The sequence below is a fragment of the Cydia fagiglandana genome, chromosome 9 (genome assembly GCF_963556715.1).
Source record: "Cydia fagiglandana chromosome 9, ilCydFagi1.1, whole genome shotgun sequence".
Taxonomy (NCBI): Eukaryota; Metazoa; Arthropoda; class Insecta; order Lepidoptera; family Tortricidae; genus Cydia; species Cydia fagiglandana.
In genome coordinates, this window is record NC_085940.1 from 7,017,921 (window position 1) to 7,039,610 (window position 21,690).

At 38.8% G+C, this 21,690-nt stretch overlaps 2 protein-coding genes across 3 annotated transcripts; both read right to left on the reverse strand.

Annotated features, from left to right (window-relative positions):
- Positions 1-52: 52 nt before the first annotated feature.
- LOC134667752 (uncharacterized) lies at positions 53-12,135 on the reverse strand. The gene is made up of 9 exons (XM_063525170.1): positions 11,752-12,135; positions 9,852-9,991; positions 9,356-9,527; positions 9,054-9,239; positions 8,333-8,505; positions 7,334-7,522; positions 4,983-6,891; positions 3,774-4,748; positions 53-3,392 (listed from the first exon to the last, which is right to left on the reverse strand). The coding sequence occupies exons 2-7, from the start codon at positions 9,975-9,977 to the stop codon at positions 6,184-6,186; spliced, it is 1,554 nt and encodes a 517-aa protein (XP_063381240.1). The 5' UTR covers positions 9,978-9,991; positions 11,752-12,135; the 3' UTR covers positions 53-3,392; positions 3,774-4,748; positions 4,983-6,183.
- A 1,146-nt stretch (positions 12,136-13,281) lies between these two features.
- LOC134667269 (enoyl-CoA hydratase, mitochondrial) lies at positions 13,282-21,614 on the reverse strand. Of its 2 annotated transcripts, none has more exons than XR_010098620.1 (6): positions 21,367-21,613; positions 17,224-17,400; positions 16,376-16,524; positions 15,483-15,687; positions 14,206-14,925; positions 13,282-13,476 (listed from the first exon to the last, which is right to left on the reverse strand). XR_010098620.1 is itself a non-coding variant. In XM_063524608.1 (6 exons), the coding sequence occupies exons 1-6, from the start codon at positions 21,473-21,475 to the stop codon at positions 13,411-13,413; spliced, it is 894 nt and encodes a 297-aa protein (XP_063380678.1). In that variant the 5' UTR covers positions 21,476-21,614; the 3' UTR covers positions 13,282-13,410. The 2 variants fall into 2 exon arrangements, 1 of the variants encoding a protein (XP_063380678.1); XM_063524608.1 differs by having other exon boundaries at positions 14,738-14,925; positions 21,367-21,614.
- Between the last annotated feature and the right edge of the window lie 76 nt (positions 21,615-21,690).

Here is a 21,690-nt window from a genome sequence, read left to right on the forward strand (position 1 = left end):
GTCACCTGATATTATTCAATCAAATAAATCAAACTTTTCTTGATAAAAACATGTCAACACATTATTTTTACTACAACGCATTATTATTTAAATAGGACATCTTTTTTGAAGCATCCATCGAAACCATATCGTCGGGTGACAAGCAAAAGTCACTAAGTACTATAAAAAAATTAAAGTAACAATGCACTTTATTACACTTGTAACATGGTTTATTGTCCAATAATTTCAATGGTGTTATTTAGTGACTTTTGCTTGTCACCCGACGATATTACCTAGGTCATACAAGTTTTTGTACGGAGACGTAGGCAAAGCCATAGCATAGAGCGTCACAGGATAGCCCCTGACGATGGCGATGGCGTGGCAGGTCCTCGTAACTTAGTGTTCTACATTCCGAATTAACCTTTTGGCCGCCGGACCTAGTCCGCAAAGATGTTCACTCACACGCCAGAGCAAATTTTAAGTAAACAACTAATAAAAAGTTTAGGGATTGCAAATAGTGATATCGATATTTACAATTTATGGTAAAAATCTTTTTAATTTAGCTTTGTTCTTATCCTGTTTTAATTTCATTCCAAATTGCCAAAATTAAACATATGTTTAACACCCGAAAATGTTTAAAATATAGGGATTTAACATAAAAAACAACCACTAAACAATGTCGATTCAAGACGTGATATCGCCGCACTAGGCTGTACGAGAAGTCTTTTATACAAGACAACGGCGCGCATGGACTGCCCGCAGTGCAGACCGACAAGGACCGTTTTCGCGCGGATTAAGTAATAATAGTCTCTAGGTCAACGGCGTAAGCGCTTGTCAGTACGTAAACTTTATTGGCGTAACGTTAAAGCTGCGCATCATGTGTCGATAAAGTCAATATACTTACCGGAACTGTTTTAGTGAAAATTACACGTGGGTTGAATTTTTAATGAGTGGAGATATTATTCCGGAATTAGAATCTATCATTATGATTTCAGTTTGGTTTACATTAATCTATAAACTCTTACCAAAAAAACGTTCAACGACTTGTTATAAAAATACACATTAATTTCAATGTTATAATAAAAAACTTAAGTCTGATAAACAGGTATGTCCATGTACCACTCTTGTGCGAAGCGGTTGCTGCGGTGTATCCCTTCCCACTAAGCTATAAAATAACATCCTTTATTTTTTTTATTTATCCTTCTGCAATTAAATAGTCCACATCTACAAGGGCAAATTTACTTGTCTGACTCTACTTTATACAGCTAAAGAAGCTGCCTGAACTTTACATATAGTTATGCCTATCTGACTCTCGTTCTACGTATTCTAGTAAGTAGTTACCTACTATTCGTTAAAAAAAATTGGCGATTAACAAGTGTTACTTAAATAAAAACATATTTCTGACTTTATATTTAATTTAAAAATTCCCATATCGAGTTAACATTCCCATCCCTAGCTGTCTTTTATACAAGACAACGGCGACGAGGAACATGAAAAACATTGAAAATTGGAGCAATTTTTTTAAAAGCCTTATTATAAACGAATGGATTTATATAGCTGCTTAAAAAGCAAATAAATAAAAAAAAGACCTTAAATATGAACAAGAGTGTAAATGAAATTGCAATTGTTATTATTTTCACATTAACTCGGTGGTTGAATGTGTGTCTTGTATACAAGACGACGGCGCCAGCGTATCGTTCTATCGTTGTCTTGTATACCGGACAACGGCGGTCAAAGGGTTAAAAATATAAATATTACTTGTGAGTTTGACTGCAGGATGTCTGGATCTGGAACGCTTGGCTGTGTACGATATTATGCTGTTTATAATAATTTATCTGATTTTGGCGTCAGAAAACATGCATTTTATATTGTTGGTACATTTGAAAAAATAAACAGTGATTTTACGTTTTATTAATTAAATGATGATACACAGTTCTCTAAAAAAAATAAACATGTTTACTACTTATGCGTAAATTAAGTATAGGTAGGTTATATCGTCCGATGCAAAATATCTTGACATCGATTGATAAACTTTCAGCTGGGTCTATATTTCTAGCGACCCCCAACTTTGCACGGGTTAACGAATTATACACCTAAACCTTCGGGTTATTCCCACTACTTACCACCAAGTTCTTACCAGTGGTAGCTACTGGGAATAAAAATTAAAGCCCAGTTGGTGGTAACTAGTGGGAATTTTTTTTCCCAGTAGTTACCAGTGGTAAAAGGTGGGAAAAAAATTCCCAGTAGTTACCACTGGTAAGAACTTGGTGGTAACTAGTGGGAATAACCCAAACCTTCCTCAAGAATCACTCTATCGATAGGTGAAAACCGCATGAAAATCTAGTTTTTGAGTTTATCGCGAACATACAAACGCACAAACACACAGACGCGGCAGGGGACTTTGTTTTATAAGGTGTATAGTAGTGATTTAATTAAAAGATAATAGGGGAAAAAATACATAGAGGATTATTCATGACAAGAGCGGAGTAAGTGTATGACCATGTGTAATTTATTATGTTTATTTTAAGGACTTAATTGGTGCTTATTTTTTAAAATTAAAATATATATTTATGTATAGTTTTGCCGTTTTCATTTTATTGTAGGTAGACAATTTTGATGTAGGATAAATCGTCACAAATGTGATTAGCTATTATTAAGTTCATATGATATTATATATTTGCTTAAAATTTTACAATGAACTACGTTTCATTAGTTAGGTTAGATAAAATGAATTTAGCAGGGCAGATGCCAATAACTCAGATTTTAACCATAGGTATTCGTGAAGGAATGCGTGGCTAATGACCGCCACGACTATTTTATATAACACGCAATAGTACACTTTATTAGTATGTGTTAAGGTTTATTTTATACTTACCTTTGTGGGTGGTATAGTAGACTGTGGCAGTCAAAGGATTCAAATCTTTCTGGGTGTTGGTATCCACCCCGTATACATAATGAAATTCGCTTTAAATAGATGTGGCTTATGTGAAATCAAAGCTTTGTATGTATTACGATTTTTAAAAGCTTAATGTACAATTATCGACATTATCGTATTCTACATATTATATTCTTTAATATAATATATTGTTCCTAGAAGGTTGTGTGTAAATGTGTGGAGATATTTTTATCTATAGTATTTTCCGAGATTTTATAACTCTTGACATTTAAACATATTACTGGACTAATTTATTACAGTTATAAGCCTAAAATTAGTTGGGTTAAGGTATTTAAAGTTAACATTGAAAGATTTATCTTTGTTAATTAAAATTTTATTTAAATCCATTTCCACTTATACAAAAAGTACCTATTTAATTTAAAGAACAGATCTTATTTTCAAATACTTTTTAGAGTTAGACCAAGACAAGTCTGCAACGATTTTGATAACACACGCAGTGCAAAGTGTTATTTTAAGGCTTGGCCACACACAGAGCGCGACGCAGCGCCGCGTCCACGCCGCGCGACCGCGGCACATGCTAACAGGTTACCGACGTCAAACAGACTGCGTCCCGCCGGTATCACGCCCCGCTTCTGTCGCGCCCCGCGCCGCGCGGCCCCTAGCGTCCACGCGGCGCGTGCGCAGCGCTGCGCCGCGCGGACGCGGCGGCCCGCCGCGTCTCGCAAGGTCACATCAGTCGGATCGGACGTTAGGCAGCGTTCCCGCGCGGCCGCGCCGCGTTCGCGCGCGTTATGAGAGCGTGAGGCCGGCGCGATCCGCGCGCGCCCTGTTTGAACAAGCATCACGCGGCGCGGACGCGGCGCTGCGTCGCGCCGGCTGTTTGACCAAGCCTTTAAACGTAAAGTTCTATAAAATTATGACGTATAAATAGCACTTGCACTGCGTATGCTATCAAAATCGTTGCAGTCTGTTCTTGGTCTAACAATACTAGATTTTCTAGTCTTAAGTTTTAACCAGTGTCCAAAATATGGCTGGCTGTATGTATATAAACTAGGTAGTTTTACAAGAAATGCCATAGAAACTAAAAAAAAGTAAAGATGTTTCAAAATAAGATCTTTCTCTGTTATGTGTCGAAATATTTGTATTAGTGGTAAACGATCCTATTATGGACTCACAAATTCGTTCCATAACAATCAAAGGGTGCCCATAATAGGTTAGTTTACCCGCTTTATGTTACAGAAAAGTAATCAAATATTGTAAATTGAATGGCAACACTTCCATACATTCCATACATTTTGTGCTTGAAAATCCGGTATTACTTATGATTGATGACAAGTCTTAATTTCGAAGAAATGTCAGTTATTTTGACTACTTATGTACTTAGTGCTTAGAGGAGCTCAGCTCAGTTAATTATACAATGAGCATCAACAAGACTAATTGCACAGATCTACATTCAATATATTAACGAAAAGATTTGCTATTTTTTTTAGAAATACTATACAGCTTCCTCAATACCTTGTTGGGATCGTAGGTCTAGCACATCTAACCACGCGAATAGAGTCGCTCGCGAGGCGAACCACAACCTTTTTCTAATGGAACGGACGATCGGATGTTAGATGTGCTAGTCCCACTACTTAGGCAGTAGTCAGACCGTGGAAGATTAGTTTTTCTGGAGCGTATTTTCTGATAACGCTATGCTAACGCCGGCTGTGTCAGCAATTAACGATTAATACATTTCTTATCCACACGAGCTCCACATCTTACGTGAGATAACGCTCGATGGCCGGTCGCTTTCTCGCCTTTTGTTGGACAGTTGCCTAAGAGTTGTCACCATTTTTGAGACTTTCCAGATTTTAACTAGAATGTTAATTTTCTTGGCTTATGGCAGTGGTCCCACCGCGAGCTAGTAAGCTATGAGCTATCGGCTATAAACACGAACAAAAGATAAGCACTCCCGTGTAAATAAAAGAGACACGGCGATATTTATAGCTCACCGCTGGGCGAGTAACTATAAATATCGCCGTGTCTCTTTTATTTACACGGGAGTGCTTATCTTTTGTTCGTGTTTATAGCCGATAGCTCATAGCTCACTAGCTCGCGGTGGGACCAGTGCCTAAATGCAGTTACATGAAAAAAAAATGTTTAAAATAAGTAGTTTTAAAATCTGACTTGCCGTTTGAAACATTATTGGATTATTTAAAAATGTTATTGGAAATGAAATAAATGATATACCTAATTAAAGTCTGATTTTATTTATTTTTTACATATATTTATATAGACGGTACGAACTGTAGTCGTTATATTCATAGAAAAATTTGAAAAATAATTCATTTTTGGAATAAATAACACTTTCTTGCAAATAAAGAAACATTAAGACTACTATAAAAAATAAAAACATATTACGAGACAATTAGGTTATAATTATAACCGCGAAACGCATCGTTCAGTCGTCTATTTGCATCTCTATCGCTCGAATATGCTAGAGCGAGAGTAAGATTGCGAAATTTCGAGATTCGCGGTAGGCCTACCCTGGAAAGCTAAATCCAATAAAATAATTCCATCTCCTAATCTTAGAGAATGTGATCAGAGAGAGAAAGATGGATAGATATCCTCCGTGACTTTCGCATTTGGCCAATCAAGCTCTAAAGTAACACAAACCATAACAAAAATGCACTTTTTAAAAACTAATAAAGTCGTATAACGCTCGTGAACGAATTAGAGAGAATTCCAACCTGACTCTTTAGAAGGTCCCGCCTGTAACTCAGATAAAAACTTTAGTTTCCCTTTCTGTTTTAAATCATGATTTGATTTATGTGCCTTTATTTCTAGTCCCGTCTCAGATTCTACCCTGTATATTTGATACACACCAGTGGCGGCGCGTCTAGATTGTTCTTAGGCAAGCCGTAGCTAAGTTGCCCTTACTTTTACATCATAAGTTTAAAGTAAATGGCCCAAGAGCCTGAATAGGTACCTATCAGACAAGCCGATGGGAATCGATTTCTATGGACGCTCCGCCACTGATACACACGTAGTTGTGATGGTTAGTTCATTTTAAACCAATTCCCAATTCATAGTATACTTTGGACTGAAATCATAGTTTACAAAGGTTGTTTATAATTTGCATATCATTCTTTACACTTCATGATTTTGTCTTTTCTGTAATGCCGTACGTGCCCTCTAGTTAGTACAATTGCCTAATTTGTAAAAGCAAAAGAAATTAACCATACTCAATAATGCATCTATCAGTTCATATTCTCTTACATTTTAAAATGCAAACATTTCAACATCTATCGGTTAAATATGCTTATTCAGAATATGCTATCTAAAAGCGATCCCTTAAACTTATTTAAAGTCTTCTCTTCCAATTCAGTTAGTTTAGTTTCAAGATCTTTCTTCTTTTCATTATTAACTACTTGTATTGTCTCATCCTTATTTTCCTCTAAATTGGGTACTTCTATCTTACTATTACTTACACTTACAACGTCTGCATCATTCTCTGTACTCACATTTACACCATTATTAGCCTTTCCTGTAGCCGAATCACTTTCCGTAACCCTAACATCAATATTCCCATAACTTTCTTCAATACTTTTATCATTTTCATTATTAACTATATCATTTATCGCATTCTGATAGTCAGCGGTGCAAACGTCTGTATTCTCCTCTGTGATAGGAACCTCACCGTTCAATCTTTCATTTCTAACTATATCTTTCAAATTCTCTGTATCAGACTTTATCATCGCTTGGAAATCCATGAATTCTTCAACACCTTCTCCTGTTATCGGTTTTTCGTTTTTTATGAAGCTTTCTACGTCCATCTCTTTATCTCTGTAGTAGTCCTTGGATGTGATAGTGGAGTTCCTCTCTGTGGGTTCGGTTCTCGGTATTTTGGCCGCGTGGTTGGACTCCGCTTCAATTCTGGCTTTGGAGCGCTTTATCTTCGTCCCGGTTGCGTCTTTGTTTTTCCGTGATATCCGCGGTGGTTCAATTACTATCGGTGCGGGAGGTGCTTGTGTCTGAAAATGAATGGAATCCACTTTATTTTTTTATTATATTAGTAAAATACTAGTTGCCATCTGGGTTTGATGGTTTTTGGATGGCAAACTAGCGCCTATGCAAAATTTGGTATTAGAACAATTCCCTCTCCTCCTCTGCCTCTTCCACTGAAACTACTGATTCATGGTGAAACGGGTAGTGTTGTTCTCTTGTAGAAGAAGTGGCATATAAAGTAGGGTTTTACGGTTAAACCATATTAAAATACATAATAATTCAGCCGAAATACGTCCCACTGCTGCGCACATGCCTCCTCTCATGCGCGAGAGGACTTGACCTATAGTCCCCACGCTGGCCCAACCCGGGTTGGGGACTTTACATACATATTAACAGTTTTTAAACCATAATAGAGTCATCCTAATCCCGCATACTGTCAATTTATTATAAATGAATCTGGCTACATACCTCTGGTTTCTTAAACGGCGTGAAATTCTTGCTTCTAAATACAATTCCTTCAAAGATAAAATCTAGTAAATAGGCTTTTTTGTCGAAATCCGCGGGTCCATTTTTATGTCCCGTGACTTGTTTGATGTCGAACTCGGGTCCTTTGGGGAACATCCATTGGTATATCGAAGCAAAGGTGATCAAATTTTCCTGTAACAATAATAAAAACAATTTAGTCCGCATTATAAAATGAAGTGACATACGTTCAGGTGAATTTGTCATTTTAGTATAGTAAAACCAGGTGTATCGTAATTTAGAAAAATGTATGGTCCTATCTAGCCCGATATAATTTTACATGAACCATTACAGTAGACATAATCTTCATGTCGGTCACTGGCGAGATATATGTTATCTTCAAGTCGGCAGGGTCGCCATGACCCTCGACTAGACAGTTTCCTACAGATAAAAACTAATATATCTCACGAATGAAGACATATCTCTAAATGTTTTTATTTGTGAGATATATTATTATCTAGAAGTCCGTCTGTAGAATGTAGACCCCTCGGCAGGGTCGCTATGACACCCGTCTACAGTTTTCTATCGTCCTCTCTACACATACCTTCATGCCCTCATTAGTGAGATATATCTTGAGGTCTGAAGGCCCCGCGTCAGGGTCGCCATGACACCCGTCTACAGTTTTCGATCGTCCTCTCTCTTAGAGAATATAACCAACGGAGTGGTCATTAACAGGCGTTCCCCTCTGTCGAAAAAAGGCGGCCAATGGTCAACCACATGTATGGACTGACGTTTATCTGACATGACGTACCTATTCATTTGATGTGCCCCTCCCTCGCAAAAAACGGCAGACTATTTTGTACCGAAAATTATAGACATGGCGTCTCCGTTGGTTATTCATATTTGGTTGTGTTGGTCATATGGTTGGTTGGTATGGTTATTCTCTAAGTCCTCTCTACACATACACCCGTCTACAGTTTTCTATCGTCCTCTGTACACACATACCTTCATGTCCTCATTAGTGAGGTATATCTTGAAGTCCGCCTGCAGCTCTTTCGGCAGGTCGTCGTCTACCACGACCACGGACCAGGTCCGGCGGCAGAGCGACGGCAGCTGCTGTCGCGTGTTCACGAAAATGGATTTCTTCACGTACGGGTTGGAGGACTCGAAGATTACATCTGGAGTTTAATAAAAAAAAGGTAAGTTTCTATTGACAATAAGTTAAAATGACAATTGATTTTAGTGTTAATACAACATAATTAAATGCTCCATCTACCGCTATTGTAAATGAACTTTATAATTATAACTCAACCAACCAATTAAAAATATGACATGTTAATGCCATTTTAAAATCGATTGTCCGAGATACCAAGACAATTTTTTTTTGTTATTTCAAGTAATCATCTAATGACCGGTCTAAAAACTAAATATCAGCAAATTTAAAATATCAATTTAAATTCTTCATCATCATGAGATAAGTCTAGGTTTTATTTAGTAACAAACAACCTAAGTTCTTTTTAATTGTTTTACCTAGTCAGTAATATTTATTTTAAATAATGCTTTATTTCCTTTAAATTGAGAGTATTAAGTAACGTATTTCAAAATTACATCTAAGATACAAGTACGGGGAAAAATCTGAAACCTATAATTTGTAAAAAAACAAGTTCAAATTGTACGGAACCCTCGATGGGCGAGTCCGACTCGCACTGTGAGTGTACCTACTGACCTTCCGTGGTGGCCCAGGTGTGGAAGTGGTGTCGCCAGTGTTGTAACTCCCCCGCGCGACACAGCACGAGCGCGGGCGACGGCAGTATCTGCCGCAGCGCCTGCAGGAACAGCACCGCCACCACCGTCTTCCCGTAGCCGCTGGGGTCGTTGAGGATCACGCCGCCCGTTGTTCGCTGTAGGCCCTCTGTACTGACCTTCCGTGGTGGTCAAGGTGTGGAAGTGGTATCGCCAGTGTTGTAACTCCCCGCGCGCCACTGTACGTGCGCTGTGGAACGGTAACTCATATGTGAGTGTACTGACCTTCCGTAGTGGCCCAGGTGTGGAAGTGGTGTCGCCAGTGTTGCAATTCCCCCGCGCGACACAGCACGAGCGCGGGCGACGGCAGTATCTGCCGCAGCGCCTGCAAGAACAGTACAGCCACCACCGTCTTCCCGTAGCCGCTGGGGTCGTTGAGGATCACGCCACCCGTTTTCTAAAAATTATTAGATTACATTAATTGTTTTTCAATATAAGACACGTCAAGATTGTTTACCTTTTTTAGGGTTACGTACCCAAAGGGTAAAACGGGACCCTATTACTAAGACTCCGCTGTCAGTCCGTCCGTCCGTCCGTCCTTCTGTCACCAGGCTGTATCTCACGAACCGTGATAGCTAGACAGTTGAAATTTTCACAGATGATGTATTTCTGTTGCCGCTATAACAACAAATACTAAAAAGTACGGAACCCTCGGTGGGCGAGTCCGACTCGAACTTGTCCGGTTTTTTTCTAATGCTAAACAAACGAACTATAATTTTACCTTTTTAAATTGGGCATACAGCATCCGGAGAGCGTCCACCTGATGCTGCATTAGCTGGTGATGGTCCACATAGATGTCGTCCGCCTTTGAGAGGTACAGCCGCTCCTTTATCTTAATGTCAGTCATTGTCAATTAATTACCTGCAAGTCGAAATAATTTATTAACACCCTGTTTTAGGGTTCCATAGTCCACTAGGTCTGGTTGTACGCAACTTTGCTCTGTGTTTGTCAGTGCTAGAAACTCTAGAAAGCTATAAATTGGCATGGGTAGACACATCATTCATGGCAACAAAGCAGTAAAATTAAGGGTACGTGGAAAGAACATGTTTAGTCACTTTTTTGTAAAATGAGATTTTAACAACAAAATATTAGAGTTGCAACAGATAGTTCTTTGTCCGGATATCCGGTATCCGGCCGCCGAATATTCGGCCAGCGGAACTATACAAACATTTCGGTTTTTCAGGTGCGCATTCTGCAGGTTTGACCTGTTTCCTAGTAAACATTCGCGCGGACTCATTTCTAGGTACGAAATGAGTGCGCGTGCAAGTCAGTGGAATGATTAAATTGTTTTAAAATAATAAACAAGAACTATTATGACCGTGTCTGTTTCTTAAATCCAATTGGTTTACTCCAAAATCAAGCAATATTACTATCCGGATAGTAAAATAATGGCCGGATACCGGATAGTAACCGGATATCCGGTGCATCTCTACAAAATTTAGAGCTCTAAATAACTGCTTTTTCTCTCACTTTAAAAACACCTGTCCATAACTGCAAAATTCGTGTACAGTTTTTTTGATATCTAGTAACACTTATCAAAACTCATGTAATGTAGAGGCGCAACGGAGCCGGCATGTCTCATTGATAAAGGCTCCTTTTAATTGTAATTATTGTCCATTTATTGTAAACTACGTGTATGTGAGGTGTGCAATAAAGAGTATTGTATTGTATTGTATTGTACAATAACTCAAAATGTTGTCAAGTGACTAGACATTCTTCCTATTCATTCATTAAGGGTACCTCCCCTACACAACTTTTTAGGCATTTTTCTATGTTGTGGGCTGTTGTTGGATAAGTATTTGAAAACAAATAGGGGTCTTCAGTTAGATAAAATACCTAATTACACTAGAATTCAACCCACAATGTTACAAACAGCCATGTTATCTGGCAGATTTGGTCAAAAGCAACAATAGCCCCAAGTCATAACATATTTTCCTAAGTATGATGTTAGTTGAATGCTGGTTCAAGGATCTGACACATAGTTGTTTTGTACATACAATAGGTAAACAATTAGAGATAGAGATAGAGATAGTAAGCAACAAGGTCAAAGGTCATACCAAGTAGCAAATCTACACTGAATTTAAAAGTTTTAAAATCACTAAGGAATCTAATCTAGGTACTTTGTTGTTTTAAATAATGTTAATAACTATTCACAACAATATTTAAATTGAGTTTTTTTTTTCTGTTCAGATTCTAATTTTGAATACAGGTACACTTTGCTATCAGGGTCTGAATCATGTATAATTATAGCTCATGTTCAGTTGTTAAGCACTTCACTAACATTGATTTCTTATTTAATGGGTGTTGGTTGTGTGTAGGCAGGAACAAACATGTTCCAACATCCACACATACAGTTTTGTTACTTTTAAATAGATAGAATTTAATATACTCTTTGAAATTCCATAAACAACTTCAATAACATGCTTCCAGTCTGTTAGTAAATATTTTTGTCACATGTTGCAGAAAAAAATTAATTAAAAAATATAATTTTATAATCATAATCTTAATAACACTTCAGTATCGAAGTACACTGCTGAAGCAATGATTAATAGAAGTTCAATAAACTCATTTAGGTAAATCGCAATCACGACTAGCAATTAACCTAAATGTTCATAACTTACTGTTGAGGTATACAGAGAAATCTTCGACGATTTACGATGGCATATTCTGATTGAGTCTGTTCAATATTGACAGCGTCATAATCAGAATATATAGCATTTCTAAGTAAAACAACGCTACAAATACAGAGACACTAGTTTTGTGCACTTCTAGGTCCTCGAACTCCTGCATGATATGCCTGTTACGGTAAACATGATCCCAAAACATGGAAACCGATTTTACTATTTTCACGCGCGGAACACACTCGTAGGAGGCGAAACTTCGCTTATAACTAAAGTTGTAAAAACATTTTGCATGAATTTGCTATGTATGTAAATTATTTAATTTACAAGGTGAGAAACACGTCGGTTTCCGATTATTCCTCAAATCACATTATACTTTCAAATTGAAAAGACTCCAAGGATTTGACGTTTAGCGCTAGTGTTGCAAGTATAGAGCCATGTTGAAAATAAACTACCACGACTTTTTAATTTGGTCATATTATTTTAAGTGACAGTTGCCAGCTGATTTTTACCAGCGCTAAAAATAAAAATATTAAATCATCTTAAAATAAGGGCTGCACATACCAGTGGCCTATTTTATAAAGCTATGTACAAGTTACAATTTACAAGCGGAAGTCTCGTTCTAACACATAGGGTTAGAAAGAGACTTCCGCTTGTAAATTGTATTGCGTACAAGTTACACTCATAAAAAAAAAAAAGTTACAATTTACAAGCGGAAGTCTCGTTCTAACACATAGGGTTAGAAAGAGACTTCCGCTTGTAAATTGTAACTTGTAGCTTTATAAAATGGGCCACAGGGGTGCGAAACTCCTGACTTCGGCCAAACTCGGCTCCGCTCGGTTCAGCATTGCTCCGAGCAATTATTAGGGTTGGCACCACTTGACTTCCTTTTGCGTCCACGACCACAGATAAGAAAATCACTTGAATTTCCAAAAGCCGAAATGGATAGTGCCATATATTAGAAAGGGATAGCATGATTCAACCTCGAACCGTTGTCAAACTTCGGTTTTGTAGGAAGTTTACTTTCTGTACGGCAGTACTATTATTTTATTCTGTGGCTGTACTTGGGCTGTACTCAGTGAGTAAGACTCACTTGCGGTGAGCAACCGCGTCGGCAAATCGCGTGTTATGGTTGCCATTCTAACGCCGTTTTAGGAGGTTATGAGCATGATGGGACGCCGCCATCGTTCACAGGTTGCACTATAATATAAGTTTGTATGACAACCGCGGCAGCGCGCCGGGACCGACCAATACAAAACCCAAAATGTAGGCGCGAAGGGTTATCGTTCAATAGAATTTTATTTTTTCAACTGACAAACTTGTTTGACAGACTACTTTTGTTCTTATTCTTGCTCCCTATGTCCCCGGGTCGTGTTCACTCTCGCTTCCTCAGGCCCCGATTTTTTTAAGCACACGCTCCGACTGTAACTATTTCGACAATCATCATAAGTATGATAAATCTAAGGATACATTCTCTATTATTTTCTTCAATACAATCAAACAGGTGAGAGAACAGGGAAAAGATTAGTCTTAAAAATAAAGTAGTATATTCAGTAAACGGTAGTAAAACAATATAGACTGGATTTTAAACAAGATAATTGCACTTTTTCTTACGACCTACATGATTTTCTGATTTTTCAGTATAAACAAAGTATAAAATCAGTTGTTCTTGAAGTTGGGTGGCCTCTTCTCAACGAAAGCAGTCATACCCTCTTTGCGGTCCTCCTGAAATAGAAAAAAGCGAATGAGTTTACATGTATATGTCCGAATTCCAAAAGAGAGCAACCTTCGTTTATACTGCATTAACAGAAAAACACACTAACTGGCCATTAATAGACCTTAACTCTTTGCAATAAGGTACACGAATGGTCAGCTAACTGATATAGATGGGATTCTTTCAAGGAACCATATCCGCATGTGAAAATAGTCTTAGAAAACCTGTTTCTTCATTGAAACCAGTTCTTCGGCGATCTCGTTCCGTTGGTACATAGGTTGTTGACAAGATGAATACATAGTGTGGGGTTTGAGCATGATGAGAGTATCTTCTCTAAAATCTAGAACTTACTGTAGCTAAAGTACAGTACGATTTGTTGCTCAAACACTAGCTCATTCATGCGTACTCTCATGGGGCTAGTCGATTGTTTGTTCGTGTAGTGTGTTGTCTCTTCTAGAAACATGTAGAACTCACCGTAGCGAAGGTGCCGTAGAACACTTGCTTCTCGAACTCGAGCCCACTCCTGAGGGTGGTCTCGTAGGCCTGGTTGACGGCCTTCTTGGCCATCTCGACCAGTGGGTCTCTTCTAGAAATATGTAGAACTCACGGTAGCGAAGGTGCCGTAGAACACCTGCTTCTCAAACTCGAGCCCGCTCCTGAGGGTGGTCTCGTAGGCCTGGTTGACGGCCTTCTTGGCCATCTCGATGAGTGGGTCTCCTCTAGAAACATGTAGAACTCACCGTAGCGAAGGTGCCGTAGAACACTTGCTTCTCGAACTCGAGCCCGCTCCTGAGGGTGGTCTCGTAGGCCTGGTTGACGGCCTTCTTGGCCATCTTGACGAGTGGGTCTCTTCTAGAAACATGTAGAACTCACCGTAGCGAAGGTGCCGTAGAACACTTGCTTCTCGAACTCGAGCCCGCTCCTGAGGGTGATCTCGTAGGCCTGGTTGACGGCCTTCTTGGCCATCTTGACGAGTGGGTCTCTTCTAGAAACATGTAGAACTCACCGTAGCGAAGGTGCCGTAGAACACTTGGCTCTCGAACTCGAGCCCGCTCCCGAGGGTGGTCTCGTAGGCCTGGTTGACGGCCTTCTTGGCCATCTCGACGAGTGGGTCTCCTCTAGAAACATGTAGAACTCACCGTAGCGAAGGTGCCGTAGAACACCTGCTTCTCGAACTCGAGCCGACTCCCGAGGGTGGTCTCGTAGGCCTGGTTGACGGCCTTCTTGGCCATCTCGACGAGTGGGTCTCTTCTAGAAACATGTAGAACTCACCGTAGCGAAGGTGCCGTAGAACACTTGCTTCTCGAACTCGAGCCCGCTTCTGAGGGTGGTCTCGTAGGCCTGGTTGACGGCCTTCTTGGCCATCTTGACGACGAGGGGGGAGTGGGTGCCGATGCGCTCGGCGAGCTTGATCGTTTCCTCTAGAAGCTTCTCGACGGGGAACACGCGGCTCACCAGTCCTGAGATGCACAAGACTTTTATAAGCGGCATTTCATTTTATTGAAATATACAGTTCTAGTACCTCTAGTACTAGAACTGTATATTTACAGTCGCCTCAAAAATTGTCTAGCTAGTGTTTAGGAAATATTAGGATAATTTAACCTTTAAGATCGGTTTTCCTAGGATAGCGGTGCCATCATACAGCGGCCGTCTCCATACTAAATAATACGGCTAAATATGGATGTCGTAGTATTTGTATGGAGACGGCCGCTATATGACGCACCGCTATCCTAGGGAACTAAAGCATTAGAGGGCCGCGCGCAGATTATTGGCGAGGTTTATCAACAGTGTCCTATCCCAACGGCCTCGCGGGCATCGATGAAGTTCCCGGTGAGCACGATCGCCATAGCTTTGGACTTGCCGACGTAGCGCGGCAGGCAATACATGAGATCCCTAGTTCATATTGTCATTGTCATTCGATATGTTTACACTTTCCGCCTTATTACAAAGGAGTAAGGTGCAAAACTGTGTGTAGATAAACCTCGCTAATAATCTACAGTGTCCTATCCCAACGTACCCATCTTCTCGGCCTCTTGGGCATCGATGAAGTTGCCAGTGAGCACGATCTCCATGGCCTTGGACTTGCCGACGTAGCGCGGCAGGCGCTGCGTGCCGCCCGCGCCGGGGATGGTGCCGATGTTGATCTCGGGCTGCCCGAACTTGGCCTTCTCCCCGGCGTAGATGATGTCGCACAGCATGGCCAGCTCGCAGCCGCCGCCGAGCTGGAAAGAGAAATAGATAAGATAGTGTTTATTCATTTAAAACTTATTCTAGTTTGATTGATATAATGATAAAATATACAATTTGTACCCGAGCAAATGCGTATTTTCTGTCGCTAATGGACATTTGATAACAATACCTAAACTAAGTAAACATTTACTTGTATGTGACTTGTATCTTAGGCATGCACTTTTTGTAGGTTTTTGGTTGGTGTATAGTGGGTTATTCATTTGTTTCTGCTAACTGTCAGATCTGGCTCACGAGCCTGCCTATTTGGTTGTTTATGCCAACTGCGCGCGAGCCTGCCTATTTGGTCGGCGAAAAGTGCTAAATGCCGGCTCGCAAAAATAAAGTGGGCTGTGGCCCTCAGGTGTCAAAAAGTTTTTAGACCTCCAAACAAAAAGTGATCGAAAAACGGTTTGAATTTCACTATATCCCTTCGCTGTGCTATCTGATGATATAGACCTGAACTAATTATTCTCTTGAATGATAAATATTTGGTACTATTTTATCAGCGCGAATAATCTTTCAGTGCGATCCTTCTGCGAACTTTAGTATAACCTGTGTTAGGGCAAGCTACCGCTACGATTAAATTGGACACTTCCCAGTGGTAGAGGGTTTTTGTAGCTTAATGCAAAGTGTATAGCAAAACACATCTAATACCGTTGTAATAAAGTTGAATTTACTTACAGCAAAGCCGTTGACGGCAGCGATGATGGGTTTGCCACAGTTGGACACGTCCTCCCACTCGCGCAGGAAGCCGGCCTTCGTGTTGTCAGAGAAAGTGTTGTTCTGCATCTCCTTGATGTCGGCGCCGGCGGCGAACGCCTTCTCGTTACCTGGAGAGAGAGAAAAGAGTGTCTTGAAACGATATATCGTAAGGTGACGATCAGAACCCGTGATCAAAACTCAGTATAGTTGAATTTTTTCAGCTGACCGTTTAGGACTATGAGCTCTCACAGTCCTACCACAAATAAAAAAAGTCACAAAGTCTCTGATGTGTATAATCAGTATAATTACTACCACAAATTCAGAGATAGTGAACCGTACGTGTAACAAAACAAGGTTGATTTTTGTTTCATTACTTTTATGTAATTAGTGAGTTTTGTTTGTCACCTATATTAAGCGGCCGCAAATGTATCGTTAGCAACACCTCAATTAAAAAAAAAAGTGGTCAATATTTACCTCCTAAGGCCCAGCCTTACAAATAAAAGACCAAAGACTTGCCACTGAAATCTGAACATCTATTGTAGGAAATATAGTTGATTTTGTTTTGTTTGATAACTGAACAAAATAAAACAAATGCAAGTCTGTTCCGATTGAATATGATTTAAACATTGAACTGAATAAGTACTATTAGTAGTAGTAGTAGGTAGTAGCTAGGACCGTGAGCCTTAACGGGCCCACAGATTAACAGTCTGCTGGACGGTATCGGCCTGTCAGTTAGAACAAAATTTTGTCAGTTCCGAACAACCGACAGTCCGGCGGACTGTTAATCAATGGGCCTCTTTAGGAGGATAAATATCCAGCCTAATTACCAGTGAGAATAATGGCTGAGATGGAGTCATCAGCATCGAAGGCGCGCACAGCCTGTCCGAGCTCCTGGAACAGCGGCTTGCACAACGCGTTCAGGGCCTTGGGCCGGTGTAGCTGGATCAGACCTACATTCTTCTTGGCACCCACCACTTCAGTCTTGATGTTTTCGTATGCTGGAGCTGTGAAGCAATAGGTGAGATTGAAAGAGATGGAATGTTGAGTCATGGAACCTGAGAGCTTTTTCCCACTGGCGTACAGTTTTTTGCGGGTACGGTTTTCTGAAGGAACCCGTTTTCTGTAGCAAGCGTGCATTATCCCGCAAATAGAATGCTCGTGTGAATGTTACTGTATTAGCATGTATACTACTGGCAGAATACCGGGCACAACACCTCGGCTCGCCGGGGTTTCTTCCAGAAGTCGTCGGCAACGTCAAGGGTCTGCTAGGCTTCTTGGTAGAGTTGGGTTGGCAAGAATAGTGCCGCCAACCCACCACGCAAAATAGGCGCAATAACATGACGTCGAGTTGCGGAAACCAAGCCCGCGAGAGCCTAAGACTTAGGCTCTCCGGGCGGACTTAGGTCCTAAGTATAACCTATGCATACTACTAAAACGGGATCCTGCAGAAAACCGTACCCGCAAAAAACTGGACGTCAGTGGGAAAGAGCTCTAAGGTGTGTCTCTGGGCAATGTGTCACTAGCGCGTGCTAGTGAAGTAGAGAGTATATCATGAGCGTTCTTGATATACCTTATTTTATCTTAACCCTCGTCCCTTTGACCGATAAAGACGGCAACAGTCGCAGATGACTTACAGTTACAGTTTGATGTTAACTTGTATGCATTCCAATAATGTATATTATAATTATACATTAATCGTTAAAAAAAAAACAGCAGTGATATACACGCATCAGCTTTCAGCTGCTAGTGTATCAAACAATATATAGTATAACTATTATATAATATATTTAAAACTAGGTAATGTTAATAAAAATATTCGATATCAGATATACATATTATATCTCTTAAAAATTATCAAAAGTAAAAAAAACAATTGGCTCACATTATGAGTACACACCCTCGTTTGGTTATATAAACCTCAAGGTAAACATCTATGTAGCAAAAAAATAGTCTCTGGCACAAGCAGATAAGATAAACATTAATACAATACTTTAATGATCAAAGTCAAGGTCTTCAATTGTTGCCAAGCCAATTTGGACTTTCCTCCTTCAAAATAAGCCTTATAATTTTTACATGTTAAGTACTTGTTTCAAAGTACATATTTTATTGTGAATTTTATGACACCCCAGGACTGTGTGTTGGATATTAAATGTTAACCTGTCTGATTTTAATTTCTACAACATCTAAATACCAATTATTCCAAGTTCTGGACAATTTAACAATGTTCAGTAAACATGAATTTTATTTAACAAACAACTCATATTGAGATACCTACCATTTTTCAGTACCTATATTGACCGTCTTCAATATTTCTTTTACAAAAACAAAAGAATCATGGAATGCATGTGATAGGTCCAAATTCCAATTCAGCTGAGTGTATCAATAACAATCTAATTTAACACAACACTGATATACTGGCCATGTTCCCATTGGTTGCTTGAGTGCAGAGAAGTTGAGTCTTTGGGAGAACCAGTGTAATGAGATCTCTAGAGACATACTAAACATGCACAATAAGATATTGCACACATATTGGTCCCTCTGAACTCGTGAAAACCATCTACTCTGTAAGTGATTGGAATATAGATAAAGGAAAGGACTGACAACTTAATTTAACTCACAAAATTTAATTTAGTGCTATATCACATTCAAACTAAAGTTTCTTAATCTATATACCACAACCCTTACACAGGGCCATCTTAAACTAGGTATGTGGCACATAAGATTTTGGGGCCCTTTTGGAAAGTAAAGAAAGTGAATTAAACTGTCATTTTTCTACTATGATCTTTTATTTATTATGAGTGATCAAATATACTGTTACTGTCTGTCCTTCGGGGCCCCCAGAGGATGGGGCCCTGGGCACGGGCCCCGTGTGCCCTTATGGCAAAGATGGTACTGCCCTTACATTAGTTAGATTAGAGCATGTGTACATGAACTGGTTAAATAATCTTCTAATTAAGTAGGTACATATTTTTCTGAATGGTCTCTAAAATTTATTTTAACCTCGTGCCGCCCAATGTGCAATACATTGTACAAAGTGACACTCAGCATAACTGCCCAGACTTTAGAAATTAAATTCAGAGCTAAACGCCCAGTGTACAATATGCAGTACATAAAAGTTTATCAGATGTAAGTTTTAAATTTTCGCGCATAATTCGAATTTACCTAGAGGTCGTGAATGGTCGGTTCAGTGGCGACCATTTTGATAGCTGACGTTTGACAGATATTCATAGACAAGTGTTGTACTTCCGCAATTATTCAAACACGCGCGACACATGGGTATATAATCTTAATTTATTAAATGAATCATGGCTTTTATCGTTTAGAGAGTGACATAAAAATTATCCTAAATGATTGTTTTATTGAAATATACTGTTATTTTTTTACAAAGGCACAAATAAACATTTTTTTTTCTTAATCGTAAGATTATGTTAATCATATTGCACATTGGGCACTACTGTTATAAAAATACATAATTTAACCTACAACTGAAGGTTCTTTTTTGATAGTTTATTTTAGTTCTGCATGATGATTTACTTGTTGAATACGAGCTGGAAGACTTTTTGCAATCACACAATAAAATTTGTGATCCTGGATACTAACCTTCTGGTGATGAACCAGATATTTACAGTCTTAGTGAAAAATAAAGTTTCTAAGGCAGTGATACTGAAACACAGCAAACATACAATATTATTATTATTATTATAGCCTTATATATTCCATATTCTTTTTTAGTATGGCTTTGTATTTTTAGAACTATTTTTTTTTTTAATTATTATTATTTTTTTTTTAATTTATTTATTTATTATTTTTTAATTAATTTATTTATTTATTATTTTTTAATTAATTTATTTATTATTTATTTTTTTATTTGTTTATATGGATCCCTCTCTGGGTGAAGGCCTCCTCCAGTTTTTTCCAACTTTCTCTGTCTTCTCCTGTCTCCATCCAGTGTTTTCCGGCTATTTGGGTAATGTCTTCGGACCAGCGTTTCTTCGGTCGCAAACATACAATAACTTATATATAATTAAGAAGGATATTAAGTTGTATGTTAAGGAAGTTTATTAACTATTTTTCAGACCTTGTTATAAAGAATTTCGATGTCAAATATGAATGTTAACATACATAAAAAAGTAGCCCAATACTAAAAAAAATTTTTTTTTAATTATTTTTGACTTACGTGGCTTATTATGTAACTATTTAAGCAGAATAATAATAGTCAGAGGCTACGTTATCGCAATTACGTGCCTTAAAGTTGATTTAAAAAAATATATTTTATTACTTTATAACATCAATCAAAAACCCAATGTACATTTAAATGAACAAAAGATACGAAGGTGGAATTCAGTTTACTGTATTCATTTTTATTCATTTATACCCAGAAAAAAATAAAAAAAATCCTGCTCGAGTTTTGTGTAAAAAAAAAATGTTTTAAGTGCGTGGGCAGTTACGACTTCAAAATATTATGGCTCATATATTGCACACTGGGCGTTTAGCTGATCTTGCGTTTTTTTTCTTGGGCGGCACGAGGTTAAAGTTAAAATTAACTATGGTTATGAAGTGCTTGTAAATCGAGGTAATATATAATTATGTCCATGTTGTAAATATAAAAAAAAGCACTGTATTTGGTTTGCGTAAGTACCTACATATTTATAAGAAAATCTGCAACATAATTAAACAACCAATCACAGTTACTTTTACAAATTAGGAGGTTCATTCTACCTACCACTGCATCCTAGAGGGCCACCAACCCTGGGCAAGGAAGCGAATTAATTAATGTATACACATATACGGATAAAAATAAAAGGACGGCAGAATGAAAGTGTGCGTCCATGCGCCATATGCCGAGGCAAGACACCTATGTTTAACTAATGAAGTTCTTCAAAAGTATATGAATTTAATTTTTATTCCGTGCAGATAGTCAGTGCCTGCATGACGGGTGTTCCTAATTTAAATTCATATCAGTAAATTACCTGCACTGTAAAACTTCACCAAACCGGTATTCGATGCTGCTACAAAGCGGCCTCCGTTGAGAACATTCTTGCCGAGCAAAACGCGTGTCACAGAACCAACGGAAGCCATTTTGATATAATACTGTACAAATCTAGTCTTGCCGGTTTCTATAAATGAAATGAGCCGATAAAGGAAGCAATAAGTAACTTCGTTGAACTTTGGTACAGTGATAAAGTGATAAGAAACAAAAAATAAGAAGGAATGTGTCAAAGTGAATGAGAAAGGACGAGAGAAAAGAGAAGGAAATAGTATCAACCAAATAAGTTTAGGAGGTGCTTAAGAGC